Source organism: Sminthopsis crassicaudata, chromosome 3, assembly GCF_048593235.1.
Source record: "Sminthopsis crassicaudata isolate SCR6 chromosome 3, ASM4859323v1, whole genome shotgun sequence".
NCBI lineage: Eukaryota > Metazoa > Chordata > Mammalia > Dasyuromorphia > Dasyuridae > Sminthopsis > Sminthopsis crassicaudata.
This window is the reverse complement of record NC_133619.1, coordinates 606,723,159-606,742,480: the sequence shown is the minus strand read 5'-3', so window position 1 is coordinate 606,742,480 and position 19,322 is coordinate 606,723,159. Positions and strand designations below refer to the sequence as shown.

General features: G+C 42.7%; 1 protein-coding gene across 1 annotated transcript in view; it reads left to right on the top strand.

The window, feature by feature from the left end:
• The first annotated feature begins 1,898 nt into the window (after positions 1 to 1,898).
• The window catches only part of RCAN3 (RCAN family member 3), a 30,574-nt gene continuing 13,150 nt past the window's right edge, over positions 1,899 to 19,322 (top strand). The window contains exons 1-2 of the mRNA XM_074305841.1: positions 1,899 to 2,055; positions 9,180 to 9,427. Coding sequence (XP_074161942.1) covers positions 9,233 to 9,427 — 195 coding nt within the window. The 5' untranslated portion in view covers positions 1,899 to 2,055; positions 9,180 to 9,232. The remainder of the gene's footprint in view (positions 2,056 to 9,179; positions 9,428 to 19,322) is intronic.

Here is a 19,322-nt window from a genome sequence, read left to right as displayed (position 1 = left end):
GTGCATGTACACCAGCGCATGCATGATATGCCCTTTTTGCTTTAAGCTTCTGAGCAAATTTGGTCCGTCACTGGTTGAGGTTCAGAATGATGTTATCTTGGGGTTCTCTATAGGAATCATGGGGCCTTGTGGCCTTCCAGTATGTACCATATGCAAAAGTTATATTTTGTTCATTTCACAAACCTGATGCTGCATGTTGCCTTTCTTTTATAATTGTATAATGTGTCCACTGGTTGAGAGTAATTTAACAAAGTGATATTTAAAAAATAATAATAAAAAAATTTCAGTAATATGCTTTGAGTACTTGTCTTCAAGTTTGGATTATCTAGAAGCCAGGATAGGCATGAGTGAGACCTGTTATTTTGATTCAAGAAGAGCATATATATTTTATCATATTCTTTTACTGTCAGTAAACATACAACTTTTACAGGAACATATAGGTCCTGGGCTAAGCACAGAGGACACAAAGATCCTGTCTTCAAGGAGTTTACATTCTAATGGGGAAAGACTATACATAAAGAGAAGCTTAGAAGGGGTGAGGGGTGAAAGTTCATGAAGACTTGCTGGTCTGGGCACCCAACAGTTAAACTGCGGTTCTGGAAGGAGCCATCTAGACTATGGGAGAGACCACCGGGGGTGTAGTACTTAGTTACAGTGTATGAATTCCGGGGCTGGAGTGAGCTTCAGGTTTCTGAATTATGGCCTGCCTCCACCTTCATCTGAAAATGGAAAGGTAAGCACTCCTAGACTGAACTATGTATGTCTGAAAAAGAGAGGGTAGTGTAGTGGTGTTAGTTGCCCAATGGAATGATTCTTGGGCAGCTTGACATGCTCCAACTAGACGGGGGAGAGGCTTCAGTCTAGTCTAAGGAGTCCTTGGCCAGAGACCTGGAGGGAGCCTCAGAGGATGGAATCTTAGTGCCAGGAAGAACCTCAGAGAACCAGAGGGGTCCTAAAGCTCATCTAATCCAGTCTGCGACCAGGGGGCAGAGCATCGGCCCTGTTTCTGTCGTAGGACTCCAGCGGTCCGGTCCAGCTCCAATACTGGCCTAGAGCAGATTCCAAGCCTCCGTGGTTGTGCCTCAGTTTCCCGGCCTGTCACTGCCCCCCTCCTCCATTGAGATATCTCTATTACGGAAATTGCAAAATGCTAGGCGAGGGCGAGAACCCCTTCCCTCGGGCCCCGGGCCTAAAGGTCAGGGTGGGGACGGGGATGCAGGCCGGGACTGGGCGGGCAGGGCCAAGCTCGGGGACATCCCGCCAGGAAAGAAGAGCGCCTGCGCGCCTGCGCGGAGCTGGGGGAAGAGGGAAACTTGCCCAGGAGAGCGGGAGAAATACGCACGCGCAAGCAACATGGGGGGGGGGGTGCTTCTAGCTCCTCCCCTTCCCTCCTCTAATTCCAAGGGAAAGGGAGGGGGTGGGGGGAGAGGGAAAGGCTTAATTGAGGGGGGGGGGGGAGTGAGGAGAAATGAGAGAGGAAAATGAGGGATGGGGAAAGAGTAAAAAATGAAGGGGAGAGGCCCCAGTGAGGAGAGGAATGAGGGAGGAGAGGGGGAAAGGAATGAGAAAGGAAAAGAGGAACGAGAGAGGGAATGAGAAGGCAGAGGGAGGTAAAAGGAGGAGGGGGAATGATGGAAGAAGAGAAATAGAGGAAGGAGAGGGGCAGGGCAGGAGAAGGGGTCACGGGCCGAGAAGCGAGGCCTGCGCACGCGCACCCGGAGCTTCGGGAACAGGGGCAGGAGGAGTCGCTTCCTGCTCGGGTCTAGGTCCGGCTCCCGCCTCCTTCCCTCCGCGGGCCTCCCGACTCTCCCGAAGGGGGGTGGGGAGAAGATGCTGGCGGGGAGGAGGAAAGAGAGGGAGGAGTGAGAGAGGAGCGGGAGCGCGCGCAGGGCGCGCGGGGCCGGAGCGCGCGAGGCCACAGGGGCGCGCGGCCGGCCCGTGGCTGCCTCTGGGGCTCGGTGCACTGGAGCCGCCGCCGCCGCCGCCTCGGTCGCTCCGGCTCCGGGCCCGCGTCCCCTCCTCCAGCCCGCCCGCCCGCGTCCTCGGGAGTTTTCGGTGAGTTTGACAGCTGCGGCATCTCGGCCCCGCCCTCCCCTGCTCGGAGCCCCGGGCCCTGCATCCCCACCCCCATCCCGAAATCCCGCGGCTCGTGGAGTGGCGACACGCGTGACACCGCTCCAGGCGCGCCCTTCTCCTGCTGGGCAAGTGACCGCCCCCACCTGCCTCAGTTTCCACCTCTGCCAAATAATGGGAGTCGTCCTCTCTTCCAAATCCACCCCCCCTCCCCCCCGCTGAACCTAAGGTCGCACCCCGGGGAGGGGAGGAAAAAGGGGTCACCCCCCCCAAGCCCGGGGTCATCAGCAGCCGTGAAGATGTTCTGAATCATACTGCCCCCTTAGGCCAGGTGGTCGGTGCCCATCACCCGGCTCCGTGCCATTGTTGGGTTTAGTTCTGCCCCAAAGCCCCCCACTTGGAACACCAGATGCCCATTGCCTGGCCCATTCTGTAACTTCCCTAAACTTGTGCTACCTGACTCTGGCCGGGCTGGTTCAGTGTGGATGGCACGGGAGGCCATTGGAGGAAGAGCGCTGGGCAGGAGACCTGCACCAGAAACTCCGCCTGTCCCCCTAAGCGGCTCAGCCCCCCCCCCCCCCACAATGGGGAACACTTAGGAGGCTGCTGGACCCTGGCCCGGTCCAGGTGCGGACCCAGCCGCGTGCGTCTGTACCGGGAAAGAGGCGGCAGGGATCAGAACAGTCCGCCAGTGGCCCTGCTGGTGTCAGGGCGAGGAAGCCGCCTTGTCTGAAGTCTCCGAGGCCGTGGTAACTGCTGCAGCGGGTTCCCAGAAAGAGCCGGCTGCTCTCTAGTCCTCATCTCTTCCCAGGACATCCGGCCTGCGCTCTGCCGCTTATATTGTGGTGACAAACAATCTGAGCGTAATTTTTCTAAATCCATACCTGTCTGTCAGGTAAATGGTGCCCTTTAATGTCAGACTCCAACCGGGTATTTAAAGGGATAGACTGGGAAAGTGAAAGAAACCTCAGAATGTAGAGAATTAGAGAGGCCTTGGAAAGAATATGAGAAACGGGGCTTGCAGGGCTCTTAGGCTGTTACCTTCAGAAGGAAGATCGTCTGTCCAAAACAAGCCCACAGAAACTGTTTTCATTAGGGGGTAAATAACGGATTTATTCTATATTGCAAATTACTGAACACAAACTGATACAGTGCCTTCACCTTTGAACTTAACTAATTTCTTGTTTTGCTTTTCGTAGCAATTGACTCTTGTGGATGTCCAAGATCCCGCATGTTACAGTTTGATTCATTAACATGAGACTAAAAAGCAGCTACATTCACATGTTTGTGCGTCACATCTTTCAGTTTGGTTTGGTTTCAATTTGATGAAGTCTTTGAAGTGGTCTAGAGACAGCTTTAGGATGTTCTTTGGTGTGAGAGCTGTAAATCCAAGGTGCCCATTCATTCCTTGGCCATGCAAGTCAGCCCTATATTTTATCATCTAGTACTGACAAAAACCTTGTCGGGTTCTTGGGAAAGAGATTCCCGGTGCTATATAGGAAAATCATAGTTCCCTCCAAGTTTAAAATGACCTTTCTGATTTGGTAGTGAATGGTGTCTAGGGTCTGATTTCAGACCCTTCTCCCAGAACTTCCAGAAGAGAGCTGTCCTTTTGCCTCTTTGAGTCCACATCTTCTGTTATTTGCCAGTTAAAAGAGTTGCCCTGAATGCTAACAAGTTGTGATTTGCCCAGAACCAGACATCGAGCAGTAGATTTGAACCCAGGACTTCCTAAGGCTGAGATCAGCTCTCTGAGCTTTGTAAATAGGCATTAAATTTGTAGATTGTAGAAAAACCTCTAGGTACAATTGTCAAGAAAAATAGTAATAACAAGATACTGAGTTGCAATAGACAGAGTCCTTTAAAGGTCCTCCTCCCCAAACCCCAGTGAAAATCTCAGGGTTTGCACTTATGTAACATGCAAAACTTGGGATTGATTCTTCAGTAATTGGAAGTGGAGGAAATATTTTGGGGAAATGATATAGATGTAAGTCAGTATCACATTTTTTTGAGTCATATAACTTAAATATTTTTAATAGCTTGATGTTTTCCCTCATTTTGTTTGACAGTTAATTCTTGTATTCTTATTTGATTCCCCCATCCAGCCGTATAAATCCCTACCCTCATCCTCCCTGAAGGTTCCTGGGATATAGGGATAGCATAGAATCCAGTGAAACCCAAAGAAAAGCAGAAATCTTCGTTTTTGCCTATAGTGCAAGCTTCCGTCCTCAGCAAACCTTTTCTCAGCGCTTCTTAGAAATAGTCAACTCCTGCCAGCAAATGATGAAATGAGAAGGGAGTAGGAGGTTCAAGCAAAAGGCTTGTATAATAAGCAACCTCTGAAGACTCATAAATTGACAAGACTTAGTATTTTTGAGGAATGCGGCATGCCTTCAAACTCAGCAGCATCTGTGAATATCTTTTCTTATTTCACAGATGAAGAGATTGCAACATGGAAAAGTCCAATCGCTTCCCCAATGTCACTCAGCAAGTGCTTAGTAGAGCTGGAAATAGAGCCCCTACTTTGTTGGATAGCCTTCATAACGCACTTAGGAGGGATGATCCCAGAGAGGGCACAGACTCTGCAAGTATTGTGATGAGAAACCCATTCCTTTTCAAAGATTATGGTCATTTAACTAGTTCCAAATCTACATAATTAAAAAAAAAAGGAACTGCCCCCTTATAAATACTTTAATTAAGGAGGAATCTGTCTGATAAGAATTTGACAGAAATAGTATGATTAATTGATGATGGGCTTTATAAAGCAACTTGACAGCATTCCTTGAAAGATTGTCAGGCTTCTCTGGCAGAAGGAATATTGTAGCAGTATAAAAGATCATTCTTCTTGGAGTTTTTTACTCATTTCATGTGCCCTAAAAGAACCTTTTGCTAGACTCTAGTTTGCTAGTTATCGTTAGCACTGAAGAGGCATTTAAACCCTGATCCATGCAGATGTTTGCTTGTTGAAGCTAGAACTATTCTGTTGTTACGGCAAGAGTCAGTGCTTTGAGGGCACAAAATATTGGGAGCAGCCCCAGCTGAGAAAAAGTTAACAGTTCCAGTAGTCCCAGCTTAGCACTGACTCTCATGGATTGTTAATGCATGCTGACCAACCCTGGTTCTATTCCAATAAGACTGTTTCACCCAGTTGATGTTTTCAGTTTGGCTCCTGTTTTTGTTCAGATTTGGCTGGACTTAGAATGTTGGTAGGAATTTGTGAAACTATTTGACCATGAGCTCTATCAAATACAAAAACAAAAAAATCTCACATGCCCGTGAATATAAATAACAGAATATAATAAAGAATAGAAATAAAGAATTTAAATTGTTGCCTTTAGTAAGAGAGAGCCAATTTCTAATTCCAATATAGCTAAGATGTTCATTACATAATAATGCAAAATCCTGACTAAATGTGTAGAGCTTCATTACCAAAAAGTTAGCCAGAAGGGGAATATTTTTTTTTCCTCAGTCACTGAGGCTCACAAAGACAATTGACTATATTGTGGGGTAGCAAAATTCATATGATTTTTTTTTGAGTTGACTATTTTCATATCTTCAGGGATTTGTGTTTTCATCAGTATAGATTCCTTTTGTAGTATAGGCAGCAATCATCTCAATATAGCTGATTGTCTTTGTGAGCTTCTGTGGCTGGAGAAAATAATCCCCCACTACAAATTTAGCTATGCTGATTGTTGGTAGTTAGACACATGATCCATCCGAGTCTATCTCTAAAGCTCTGCTAGTTGTTAAGACTTGTCAGCCAGACTGCCCATAACTAAGAATTTTTATGCTACAGTAAGTAGCACAAACCATTCTGGGAGCAAGAATAATGATGCATTCTCTTCCTTAATTAAGGGAAGGGGGCAGGTACCCACTTGCAGGCTGTGGTAAAGATGGAGATCCTAGTTTCCTGTTGAGTATGTCTGTTTGATGGTAGACTTTGGAATAGAGTAACAACTGACCAGCCACAAAATCTTCTTACTAGCTAGATACTTAGCTTCATAGTTTCTAACCTAAGAAAGGAAAATAAGTCTATGTCCTTTAAATTTGTTGCCCTAATTAGGACCCCTTGCTCAGAACTTGCACAGCCTTCAAGAATTGCTGGTTGTCTTCATGCTTTATTGAGATATTGAGTAGAGCATTTGTTAGCTTCAGCTCTGAATAGCTTATTTAAATTTTGCTTTGAATTTTATTTGTTTTGTGGACTAGCATTTGTAAAAATGAAGACAGATTGAGGTTTTGTTTTTGTCCTGTCCTTCTGCTACACATCTCATTTAGGAGTATATGAGTTCAACCATAAAACAAACAGTTCAGATGGGGCAAAGACTCTGTGTTCTGTGTATATGTGTTAAGTGAGCAGCAATCACATTAAACTCTCCTGTTGTACCATAGCAATAAAACAGTACTTCAAGCCTGGGTGCAATCACTTTAAAAACCAATTAAAAAAAACAAACTAGTGGAATATAGAATTAATAGGAATATAGCAACACCGAGGACAAGTGTTTTCATTATAGTCTTAAAGATAGAAAGGTAGAAAACAGGAAATGAAGGTATCACATTATGAAAATTTTAAAAGTTCAGGTACAGGAAATACTTATTTCCTGTGTTCTGATTTTTTTTTTTTGAGGAGTAAGAAGATGGAACTTTAGTTTTCTAATTCTATTTTTAAGGTTTTTACTTGTTTTAATCACCCCAAATTTTCCTTCTCTTCCCTCTAAACCCACCTCTCTCCCCCTCCAATTGAGAACAGAAGAAAAACAAAACTCCTTTTACTTAAGTATGGTCGATTGAAACAAATTTGCACATTGGCCATACCTCCCTCCTCCCAAAATTTTTTTTCTCTCATTCTGCATTCTACTCTATTGCTGGAGGTAGATTTTAGCATTAGTCCTGGCTCGTCATTACGCTGATAAAAATAAATAAATAAATAAACACAATTGTATTCTACCACGGTTATATACCATTACTTGTCCTGTATGGAACTTTAAAAAGAGAAATCATATCCTTGAAAAACAGTTACTTCTTTGACTTAAAATACCAGCTGGTTAACATTCCTTCCTCCACCTCTCTGAAAAGTCCTAATAAAATAATAATACAGATCAAAGAAGAACTAAGAACATTATGAAATGCAAAAGGAATCATTTTGATCACATTAAATTAAAAAGTTTTATACAAACATCAATGTAGCCAAGGTTAGAAGGAGAGCAGAAAGCTGGGAAATAATTTTTATTAGCTGATAAAGGCTAAAATAACATAAAGAACTGAGTTAAATTTGTAAGCAAAGTCATTTCCCAATTGAAAAATGGTCAAAGGATACAAACAGTTTTCTTATAAAGAAATTAATCGATAGTCATATGAAAAAAATGATCCAAATCACTAGAGATTAAAGAAATGCAGATTAAAACAACCCTGAGGTACCACCTCAACCTATCAAATTGACTAAGATAATAGGAAAAGATAATGATAAATGTTAGAGGGATTGTGGGAAAAGTGGGACATTAATGCATTGTTGGTGAAGTTGTGAAATGATCTAGCTAAAGAGCAATTTTCAACTATGCCTAAAGGGCTATCAAATTGTGCATACCCTTTGATCTAGCAGTCTCTCTACTGGAGCTTTGTATCTCAAAGAAATCATAAAACAAAAAAAAAAAAAAAAAAAAAAAAAGGAAAGGAAAGGGACCCACGGGTGCAAAACTGTTTGTAGCAGCTCTTTTTGTAGAGACAAGGAACTGGAAACTGAGTGGATGCCCATCAATTGGAGAATGGCTGAATAAGTTATAGTATATGAATGTTATGAAATATTTTTGTTCTATAAGAAATGATCTACAAGATGATTTTAGAGAGACCTGGGAAATGAGCAGAACCAGGAGATCATTGTACATGGCAACAGCAATATTATAAGATGATCAATTGTGACAGACTTGGCTCTTTTCAACAATAAAATGATTCGGTCCAGTTTCAATGATCTTGTGATGCCATCTGCATCCAGAGAGAGCAGACTGAATGTGGATCACAGCATAGTATTTTCACCTTTGTGGTGATGGTGTTTGCTTTTCTTTTCTCATGGTTTTTCCCTTATGTTCTGATTTTTCTTTCACAAAAATAACTAAATAGAAATATATTTAAATGATTAATGATAAATATATTTAAAATGATTGTATATGTATAACCCATATCAGATTGCTTGCTGTCTTGAGGAAGGGAGAGGTAAGGAAGAAAAAAAAATTGGAACTAAAAATCTTACAAAAATGAATGTTGAAAAATATCTCTCCATGTAATTGAAAAAAAACAAAATTCTATTGAAATTAAAGCACTGTTATCTGTATTATATAGCACTTCTGATTTTTAAAAACCTCCTTTTTATGTTTAAAAAGCATCCTACTTTAAGATGTAATGACCTTTAATATCTCTGAAAGTTAAGTTATTTGGAGAATCCTATTTTATAGAATTCTGCTCTGGACCTGGTGGGTGAAAGAGCTGATCCAAGTCTCTTTCATTTCTCTAGTTACTAGAATTCTGTAACGATTCCTTTTAAAGGTTTTATGTTTTCTGATTTATCTCAGTACTTACAGGAAATATTTTCAGAACTGGTAGTGACTACATTTATAGAGAACTTTTGCTTACTTAATATCTTTGAAAGGAACTAACTGATTAAGAAAAGGCAGTTACACCACTAGAGAGCAGATTTCCAGCTGCAGATGGCAAATTAGTCCATGTGGGCACCTACCAATTTGCCATTTTCAGTGTTGTGGAGAAGTTAAATGGAAAACAAACATGCAGACACAATTGTGTTTTGTGTTTTCCTCTTACTACTTTGGAACACATACACAAATGTGTATTTGCCTTTTTCACACATGCTAGAAAATTGTTTTGACTTTTTCCTGTTTTCACTCCGAGCTGGCAAAATGTATTGCATAAGGCAACTATAGCGAAAATAAAAACCGATATTGATAGTTTTCAGTTGTAGAAGGTTGAGATGAGTTGATTTATGAAGTAAGCAGGGGGCCCATTCATCTTTGCTCAATAAAAGTGCTTCACTAATTCCATTGTGGGGAAATGTGCCATGGCATGTGCTTTGGTCTGATTTCTGGTTTCTTTTATAACAGGTGCCTTGTTGACATTGTGGAACTCAGAAAAAGAGATCTGCTCTTAGGGGACAATGCTAAGGGACGTTATGAAGTCTTGGAGTGACAGCCAGTCAGATCTCTACAGCAGTGACCAAGAAGAGGAGGAAGAGATGATTTTTGGTGAAAATGAGGATGATTTGGAAGAGATGATGGATTTAAGTGATCTGCCTACCTCACTTTTTGCATGTAGTGTACATGAAACTGTTTTTGAGGTGCAAGAGCAGAAGGTAGGTAATATGTGAATATATTAGAGACCATCTGTCATAAAATCCTAATAAGATCTATTATACAATATTGGTTTTGATGGTACACTGGACAGAGTGCTGGGCCTGGAGGCAGGAAGACCTGAGTTCAAATCCAGCCTCCGATACTGGGTGACCCTGAGCAAGTCACTTTATATCTGTTTACCTTAGTTTTCTGATGTATAACATAGGAATAATAACAGTACCCTCTTCCCAGGGTTGTTGGGAAATGAGATATTTGTAAAACTCTTAGCACAATCCCTAGCATACAGTAGGTGCTATCTAAATGCTCAGTGAAGCCTGAGGAGACTTACTGTCTTAAGGTAAATGCTTCTGTGCTCACAGAGCATGTGTCCAGGTAGAAGCTGTGCACGGTCAGCACTTGAGGGCCTGCCTAGATGCTAGGAAGCTCCCTCAGAGCAGCCACCATTTCTCCAGCAGGTGCCACTGACTCAGGGTCATATGTGGCACTGGCACAGCACTTTTCCAAGATAGCGCCAAGCTCCTTTTTGTTTCTACATTCGTTTTGTTTCTGGGCTGAAGTTTCACCTTGTGTTAGAGAAAAATGATCCTGAGTCATGGAATTAGAGAGGAAATGCCCTTTTTTCGTGCCCTGTGGGCTTTTCCAAGCTTGTGGCTGATCATCAGCCGGAACCCCTTGTGGTCTGCCAGAGCACCAGGCTGAGGAGCTGGGCTCAGGGTTTGGTGTGAGCATGGATCCCTGGGCCTTTCTTCATCTGGAAAGGGGGAATAATAAGCCAGGTGCAGCCTGCAAACCGTAAAATGGCATGGGAGTGTGAGTCATAGGTGGTTCTTCAACAAACATGGCAGTGTCTGCTAATGTGTGCGCCTGTGATGGACCCTGAAATTCGCACAGAATTCACTGGACTGTGGTTGTGGTTCCTCAACTGAAAAAGAGACCGCAGCAAAGGGGGACCACTTGGGCCTAGCATGGCTGGCCTTCTTTCCAAGAGGGGCAGTCAGCCATCCCAGGAGGGGGCCCCTGGATAGCAGGGTCTGGTGGGAGTCATGGGCAGGAGACAGATGGAGCCCCAGGCCTGGAGGAGACCTTTGGAGAGGTCAGATGTCAAATACAGAGGCCCTAGAGGACTTTGCAGGGGAGGCCATGCCTTAGCCACTGACCACAGTGGGAGGCGCAGAGGAGGGGCTCCAATGGCTATCGAATGTGAGAAAACATTTCTTACCAACCAGCGATTTCCAGATGAGGTTCCTCTTCATGGGGAGGTTCTAAACCAGACTGGCCTGCCTGCAGGTAGCTCTGGGAATCTGGGCAAATCACTTAACCCCTCATTGCCTCGGTATAAAATGGGGGTAAAACTGGTGTCCGCTCCACAGGGTTCTTGTGAGGCAATGTCAGCACATAGAAGGTGCCTTGTAAATAACAAATGGGTGCAGCCCATAGGTGTATATGTGTGTACACATGCACGTGTGATATGGAAACAGGTGCATTTCTGCATACACATATACCAGCCTGACCCTGCTCTCTGACTGACCCCCTACAGATGGCACAGTAAATGATCCAGGGGAATGTGTGCCATCCTGGGGGGGGCACAGTTCTTTACCTAGGGCCCACCTGCTTTTTTATAGTCTGACCCCCATATTTCAGTGTGACTAATAATCCCATGTGGGTTTTTTATGCCTTCAGAACTTTAGTCTGAAAAGGGTTTCCAGCAGTAGTTCCACCACACTGGCCAAGGGTAGGAAAACAGCTCGAGCACCCTGGCCTAGACTGTAGCCTTAAGTATTATGAGAAGTAATCACGGGTCCTGAGACCTCTGCTTTGGCAGGTCTAGAATGCCCAGTGTGGCCAAACCTCCCTGATGCTGGGCAAGGAGACATCAGAGCGAGGGCCTGCACAAGCCGGCCTGCTCCTGCCTGCTGAGCAGGGGGTAAAATGGGGCTGCAGTGTGAAAAGATGGCAAGGTTGACAGGCTGCAGCTGCTGGAGGAAGCTGGGGCACAGGAAGGTTCTGTGAACCTCCCAAATGTCCTCAGAGGTGTATTGCCGACCTCGCTGCCCTTTTGTGTCAAAGAATTAATTGCTGAATCTTAAAGTTGAAGGAATCCTTAATTTTCTGAACTGATAGGAGCTCAAAAAATTACCAATTTAGCCTAGATTACTCTTGGAGACAAACTCATAAGTTTTTTTGAGTTCTTTATACAATAAAAATTATATAGAATGTGATAAGATCACCACAAATTCTGATTGTCCTTTATGTGATTTGCCTAATTATATTTCTGTAGAAGCTGGCTGGAACAAAATGATAGCTCAATTTTTCCAATGCCTAACCTTTTCTAGTTTATTATTCACCGGGGAAAAAAGTAGGTTTTTGCTTCATTTCCTTGAGTCTTAGTCATGAATACCTAAAATTCAGTTCAACCCTACAAACACAACTCTTGCTATTCAAAGTAGACAAGATTCAAAGATAAAAAAATGTCTTTCCTCAAGGATCTTATACCCTCCTGAGGTCTCATATAAAAGACAAGTGAATTCAAAACACATTTCAAAGGCTGTAAAGGAACTGGGCTTTGAAGGAATCACCTAGAAGTTTTGTGAGGCAGAAGTGAGGAGGGAAGGCATCCACACCTGGTGGAGGACCTCTTACTGATGCAAAGGTTCAGAAGAAAGAGGTAGGTTTTGATGTCTAAGAAATAGCTAGTGGAATGAAGAGTGCATGAGGAGAAAAAGGGAAATGTAAAAACTTGGAAAGTTGGATAGAAGCAAGACTATTAAGAGGATCTTAAATGCCAGACCAAAGATTTGTCTTTTATTCTAGAGGCGATGTGGAGCTATTATTTTTTTTTTAAGTAGGAAGAAAGTAGCATAATCACAGAATCATCAAAGTTGAATGGGACCTCAGTTACTATGTAATACAGTGTGAATCCTGTGAAGTGGATGGCCTTCCTGCCACCACCTACCATCATTTCTCCCATTTTCTCTGGGATCAGACAGGATTAAATCTAATCCCTTTTCCACCTTTACAACCCTTCAGATACTTATATACAACTATCTTCCTCATCTTGAATCTTCTCTTTTCTAGAGTAAATATTCCCAGGCCCTCCAACCAGTGAGACACTGACTCAAGGCCCTTCCCCATCACTTTTCTCTGAACACTCCCCAATATGTCGTGGTCATTGGTTTAATGTAGTCACATCTGTGTTTTAGGAGCAACATTTTGGAGGGAATGGATGGTATTGGGGGTGGATTAATAACCAACATCTGAAATGATTATTCATTTCTTATACTATAAGATTTCTCTTCTATTTTTTATCAGTGCTTGCATTTTCCCAAAAAGTATTTGCTCTGTGAAAGTTTCTTCCTTCCCTTCAGTCTTAAAATAGAACTTAGTTATCTTTTTCAGTCTCTGCACCCTCACTGGTTTTTCTCTACATTTCTAAATTCAGTCAGGATGAGTTTGTGTGTATGTAAGTTTAGTGCTTAGTTTCCGTACTTTAAATAGAAAAGATAGTTTTGGCATATTTGTTGTAGGAGGAAGTTATGTGCAATTTCTCATTCACCCAAAAATTATATTCATGAGAACTTAATCTGATCTCATGATATTTGCCCATGGAGCAAACTTTGAGCAGTTTGGAGATTTATCACCATGGAATGTGTTTTCATCCCTAACTTTAGCATTTTGCCATTTAAAAAACTGTTTCCTCCCAATAACATGTAGGATAGATAGTGTAAGTATCATTATCCCCTTTTTAGACGAAAATAGGAAAGCTGAAAGGCACAGTGGGGAGGGGTGGAGCCCAGTGCACCCTACATGTCACCAAGCATGCTGTGGCAGGCTTTGAAAAACTATGGGCTCTTAAAAATGCACAAAGACTTTGGGGATAGTTTAAGCAAATCTGTGCTCAAATGAGCAAGCACAGAGAAGAAATGGAGAAACTGAAATAGAGAAGAGGTCCCACTCTTCATTAATTTTCTTCTCTTAATAATATCATTTTTTCTTTTCTTTCATCTCTCTTCATTCTGATTTAGCTAATGTTAGAGTAATCTGTGTCATCCACATAAATGCAGAAGAAATCACACTTTGAACAATAGAAGTAGGAAGATCCTGAGTGCTAAAAAGCATTTTATTTTCAAAAGGAGTTTAGTTTATTCCTGAATCACAATAGTTCTTGTCTTTATAGCCTTCCAGCAGTTGGGACCAACGAAATAGGCTTTTACATCCTTCGAGTGTTTAGTCTAAATTATCCAAGTGCTGTTTGCCTCCAAAGGTGAATATCCATCTCCAGTTGCCAAGTATTTTTATACCACAGAGATAATGTTATCTTGATTCTGTTCTATATGGGGGAAGTGGCTAAAAAGCAGCAGAGGAACATGGTTGAAAAAATGATGGTTTGTGTTCTGTATACACATTGAACTATATTTGTATATATTTATGTACACTGTATTATATGAATAGATGCACCAAAGGTAGGACAATCTTGGTAGATTTGTTGATAGCACTGTATTTTAACGTCCCATTTTCTTAATTAGATTTGAAGTTGTCACATGATATAGTTATCTTTAACTCTATCTCTACCCTTCTTTAAAGTAAGGATAAAATTAAAGTAGCTTGGATTTTTTTTGTAAATGTGCAGTTTTTAAGATTTTGAGACCACTCTAGAGTAAAGAGGTTTATCCCTCTATAATGTACAAAGTGACATCTGTGGACATTCAGCATATGTATTATTTGGCACAACTTTTCTTTGCAGTTAGACTTATGAAGAAATATAATTCATGTTACATTTATAAATATAATTTATATTATTGTTCTTTAACATAAGTATTTTTCTTTTTTATGTGAATATCTACTGAAAAAAAGAATAGATATTTCCTTGGTTGGTTAGATATACTTTGAATTGTTTTTCCTAGTCAAACTGGTGAGTTTTCTTTGAGCCATGTGTCCTTTGTTTGTCTGATTGTCCCTTATTCATGAAATAGTTAGCAAGGATTAATGATATATCCTGTAGCTACAGAATAGACTTTCCTGGCTGTGAAAGTAAGTAGATCACATAGGGATTGACATTGTTAACGCCACGCTCTTAATTGACCCAAATCCTGTAGGGTGTCTTCATAGACACTCACCTCCACCTTCTTCAGTTTAAGCCTTTTCTAAGCATGAGCTTAAACTTGCACTCTACACTTATCATTTGTGCATCTCAGTAAGAATAGAGAATAAAAATTCTAAATGAAAATCAAGGAAATAAAAACACAAAACAGGCTGGCGTTTCCTTGGTTAGCTCAGCTAACCAAAAGACATGGGTTCAGGTTTCCCCCCGGCCAGCAGTGGGGCCCAGGACAGGCCTCCAAGTGCTTCTCTCTGCATTTGAAGGAGAGCTCTTTATCCCGCCTGCTTCGTGGGCTGTTACCTGAGTAAGCAAGAGCATCATTGACCTGGGGGCTTGATGCTGAGGGACATCTCTTCCCAGGATGCAGTGGCCCTGACTTCCTCGATGGGGCCGTGCCCAGCGCTGAAGTTCCAGCCAGTTCTGGGGGACCTTTCTCGTGTCTTCCCATAAGTTCTCCCCATGTCCCCCCTCTCCCCTTCCCCTCCCCAGCATGCTAGGGACCTTTCTGGGGACACTGCCCTGCCGTGGGCGCTGGCTCTTACTACATGACCAACCTGTCTCCAGTGGTATCGTTTACATCCATGGCATCAAACTCAAAATGAAATAGGGCCCACTAAGCCCTCCCAGGGAACCCACAGTCACCTCCACGTGGCACAGGGAAGGAAGACTCAGTTCTATTGGAATTGGAATTTCTCGGTGACAAACATGCTGTTCTTCTTGTGTTGGGACCAATACCTCTGCCCATGCAGACCAGGTTAGCATTTCTTTGACAAGTTTCAAGGCCTTTGTTAAGGCTCAGTTGGCTCCAGAGGCTCCAAGTCTCACCTCACTTCTTCATCTCCTGAGTCCCGAATGGCTTCGAAGAGAGCAGGGGCTCTCCTGGGTGTGGCTGCTGGGTCTCTGTGAGAGCTTTGCTTGTTCAGAGGGTTAGAAAAGCCCATCCTCGTTGAATTGTCTTTTTAATCTCAGTTAAGAAAATCTCCTTTTGTAACTCTGCAGGGACCTACTCATTTTGTTCTAGTAGCAAACTCAATTGCTGGGGTATTCACCTCGGTCAGGTGCAGCCCAGAATACCCTTTCACCCATTCTGTGCACTAGTCCAGTAGTTCTTAAACTTTAGTCTCAGGATCATTTTATATTCTTAAAAATTATTAAGGATCCCCCCTCGAGAGTTTGTATGGACTTTAGTTATCTGGTTTTGCCATATTCAGGACTAAAATGTTTTAGTATTATTATAAAAAACAGTTTTAATCTCCTGGACCCCCTGAAAGAGCCTCAGAGACCCCCAGAAGTTCCCTGACCACCCTTGAGAATGATCAGCCTCATATGTTTTGCAGTTTTCACACTGCCCTCACATCCCCCATCTCTGTGGCTTTGTACCATGGCTGGTCCTCAGGCCTATAGTGCACAACAGCTTCCTTCTACCTCCTCTCAGCCTCCCAGCTCTTAAGCAACCGTGTTCAAACAGCAGCTTCAGCAGCCCTTCCTGCCCTGGCCCACACCCAGCCCCCGATCTCCATGGACGTAATTGGGGTTTGTTGTGTGTGTACTTCTTGTGTCCAGTCTGCCTCATAGAATGGAGGCCCCTTGAGGGCCTGGGCCTTTCTTCCCTAATACAAGGCCTGCCCAGGGTAAGCCCCTCATAGCTCCGTCCTGTTCTGACTGACCGAGTGCTAAACCCCCCCAGTGCAGCCTGAGATGATTGTGATCAGCAGCTCCTTAGGGGCAGAGCTCAGTCAGGACCCAGACTCTTCTCCTCTAGCACTAAGTCACACTGCACCAGATTGCTTTCTGAACTACATCTTCTTGTACTTTAAGTCCATTTTCTCCGGTTACATCCACGTGCAGAGGCAAAGTGCCCTTAAAGCACAATATTTCACAGTATCGCGTACTTGTAATTTGACAGTCTGTTACTGTGAAAAATAAACCAACAAAATTTCATCAGTAATATTTATTGTGACTATTTACTGTGACATTCGCATCATGGCTTATAATCTGCACAAGACCCAGCCTTCTGAAAATTTACCTTCCAAAAAGTGTCTTGAGTAAGTTCTATGACTACAAAAACACAAAGTAAATAGCTGGGAATAACAACAGACAGTCCATATTTTCCTTTTGACGGGTGGATTTTCCTTTATCTGTTTCCTTGATGCAGGGAGAAGTGTATCAGTTAGCATTTTCCTTCCACTGGTGGAAAGCATTGTGAAAGATAGAAGTTCGTAGATTTAAGTTTCTCCCCATATACACTGAAGATTTCGGAACTTGTACATGTTGCATTATTAAGCTGTCCAGGGTACTTTTCCTCAAGGAGGGTATTTTATACTCTGGCATAGTCCTTTTTGACTTATCCTAGTATCTTTGACCTGTCCCAGTCTCCTTGCCACCAAGCAGAAAAGTTCTCAGCAGGAGAACCCTGTGTCCAGGAGGTCCTGGAACAGGTGGTCTTGTCCTTCTCAAGCACGGCACCCTTCTCGTTTCTGGGGCCCCTTGAAATGGAGACGAGAGGCCTCAGCGACATTTGTGAACCTACCCATGCTTTAGAGGACCCCAAGGGGGATTCTTTTTTTTTACTGTCACAGCAAAGGGCTGGGCAGCCATCTGTCCCCTTGTATTGTGCTTCAGCACCCTGATGGACTGACTTCTTAGCTCTCCTTGTGGAGCGGGGAATGAGAGGGGGGAGAAAGGAGCAGGGTCACTTCAATGTAGTGGAAAAACCAGCACCTCCCACCACTGGGTGGCTGCTGGTGCCCCCACCCGCCCAGACTTCTGCCTCCTCTTGGGCTTTGGGGACAGCTTGCATTCCCTCTCCGGTGGGCTGCTCTTGGGGTTTTCTTCTCCTGCAAGAAGACGTGGTACTTGTCTTTTTAATATTTGACTTGGTGGTGTAGACAAGCGAAGTCATTTTTAGCCTCTGATCTGAATTACTTGAAGAAGTCTTCTTTAGATAATAACAGGATTGATTTCTCAGGTTGCTTAACACGTGATTTCCTGTAGATATTCCACTGGCAAAAGGAAACGTTCCATAAGCATCCCTGAAAGATGATAGCAGATAAAATTAGTTATCCCTCCACATTCGTAGTTCTAGTTATTTGCAGTTGGCCATTGATAATTAAATGGGAATTTTTGGAGATTTGCAGCATGCTGAAGAAAATTGTAGACAATGTACATATATAAAGAAAACTAAAAGCATTTATAGTAGTTTATAGATGCATAAATACTGCATATTATTCACCCATTTTATCACTACCATAAGCATACATTTATGTGTGTGTGTGTGTGTATTTTATTAACAGCTAAATTTTGCCAAAAGTATCAGGGCATCAAAGAATGAAGAGCTTTGCACCTCTCTCTACCATCCAGACTCTGTTTCAGGCCACCCCTTTCCCTTCCCAGGGCAGTGATCCTAGGTGATGCTTCTGGTAGGAGAAAGCAGTCAGGAAGAAGGTACTGCAGAGATTCTGAATAGTATGTGAGCTTATGTGGAGAAGCTATAACTTTTAAGGGTGCAGGGCATTGTTTACTTATCTTGTGTGTAAACATTTTAAATGATTACAATTATTAAAAATAAAGATTATTCACAAAAAAATTCACATTCAAAAGGGTCCTGAACCCCCTAATGCTGGGACAACTATATTTTATCTATAGTGGGTGTATAATACTCCTCTGGTTCTCCCCCCTCAACCCCTCCTCCAGGGGTGATCCAGTAATTAAGTGTGTCATTGGTTCTGTTAGTTAATTTTTTTTTTTTTTTGCCATTAGATAATTTAGGAATAAATATATATATATATATATATATATATATATATATATATATATATATATATATATAAAATAGCACATTTAAAGCCACTTTCAAAGAAAAATAACTTGGATCCCTAGGAAGAATGCTCATTTCCTGCCCACCAGCCTTTTAGATCTTTTTTTCGAGTCCTTGCCTGCAGGAGCCCTAGAGCAAAGGCGTATGGAGGGTAAAAGAGAGTGCCCAAGATGTGGTTCTCTGCCGTGACCTCCATTCTTACCTGTTTTGTAGGTAACTCTTTTGCATGGTGCTTTTAGGTTGGCACAGCTGACAAGGCTGATGTCAGAATTTCTCAAAATTATAAGAATCTCAGTCTCAAAATAGCACGGTAGCATTCTGAATCTCAGGCCATGTTTCTGTGGGCTCAGCTCCTGAGAAGAATATTTTCTGTTTAGTCTAAGTATCTGTTACAAGTGCTCAGGTGCACCACACCCAGACCAGGGAGCCTCGTCTCCTTCTGAGCCTCCTGTGGACGATGTTTTTTTAACTGTTTATTTCTTCCTTTGCATATTTTATCTGTAAGGGCTGCTCACTACAGGGGACTGCCTGCTTTGGTTTTGTCAGAGCCTCCATCGGTTTCTTCCCTTTGCTTCCCTCACATTGTTACCCCATGGTTAAGAATCCTTCATGGAGTAACATCAGTTATTGATCCCCTAAGAAAATTTTGTTCCTTAATTAGAAGCAGGTAGGGCAGTGTGAAAAATGAATATCTCTCATATTTAATATCTAATTATTGTATTAGGACCGAGGTTTTCCCTTTTCTACTTCCTCATCCAGAAACCAATCAGTGTGGGAAATTTCTGTTAGACATTCAGGCCAAGCTCTAATCAGGCAATAGACGAAATTCTAAGTTTAGGCTAAGAGGTGTATTCTTTCTCCCTCAGACAGGTCTGGGCACAGGTTGAGTCTTCCTGTTATCAAGACAGATGATATGGAAATTGATGTCTCTTTGACCAACATTTGAGTGACCTGCGTCAGGTACCCCAAGACCTTCATT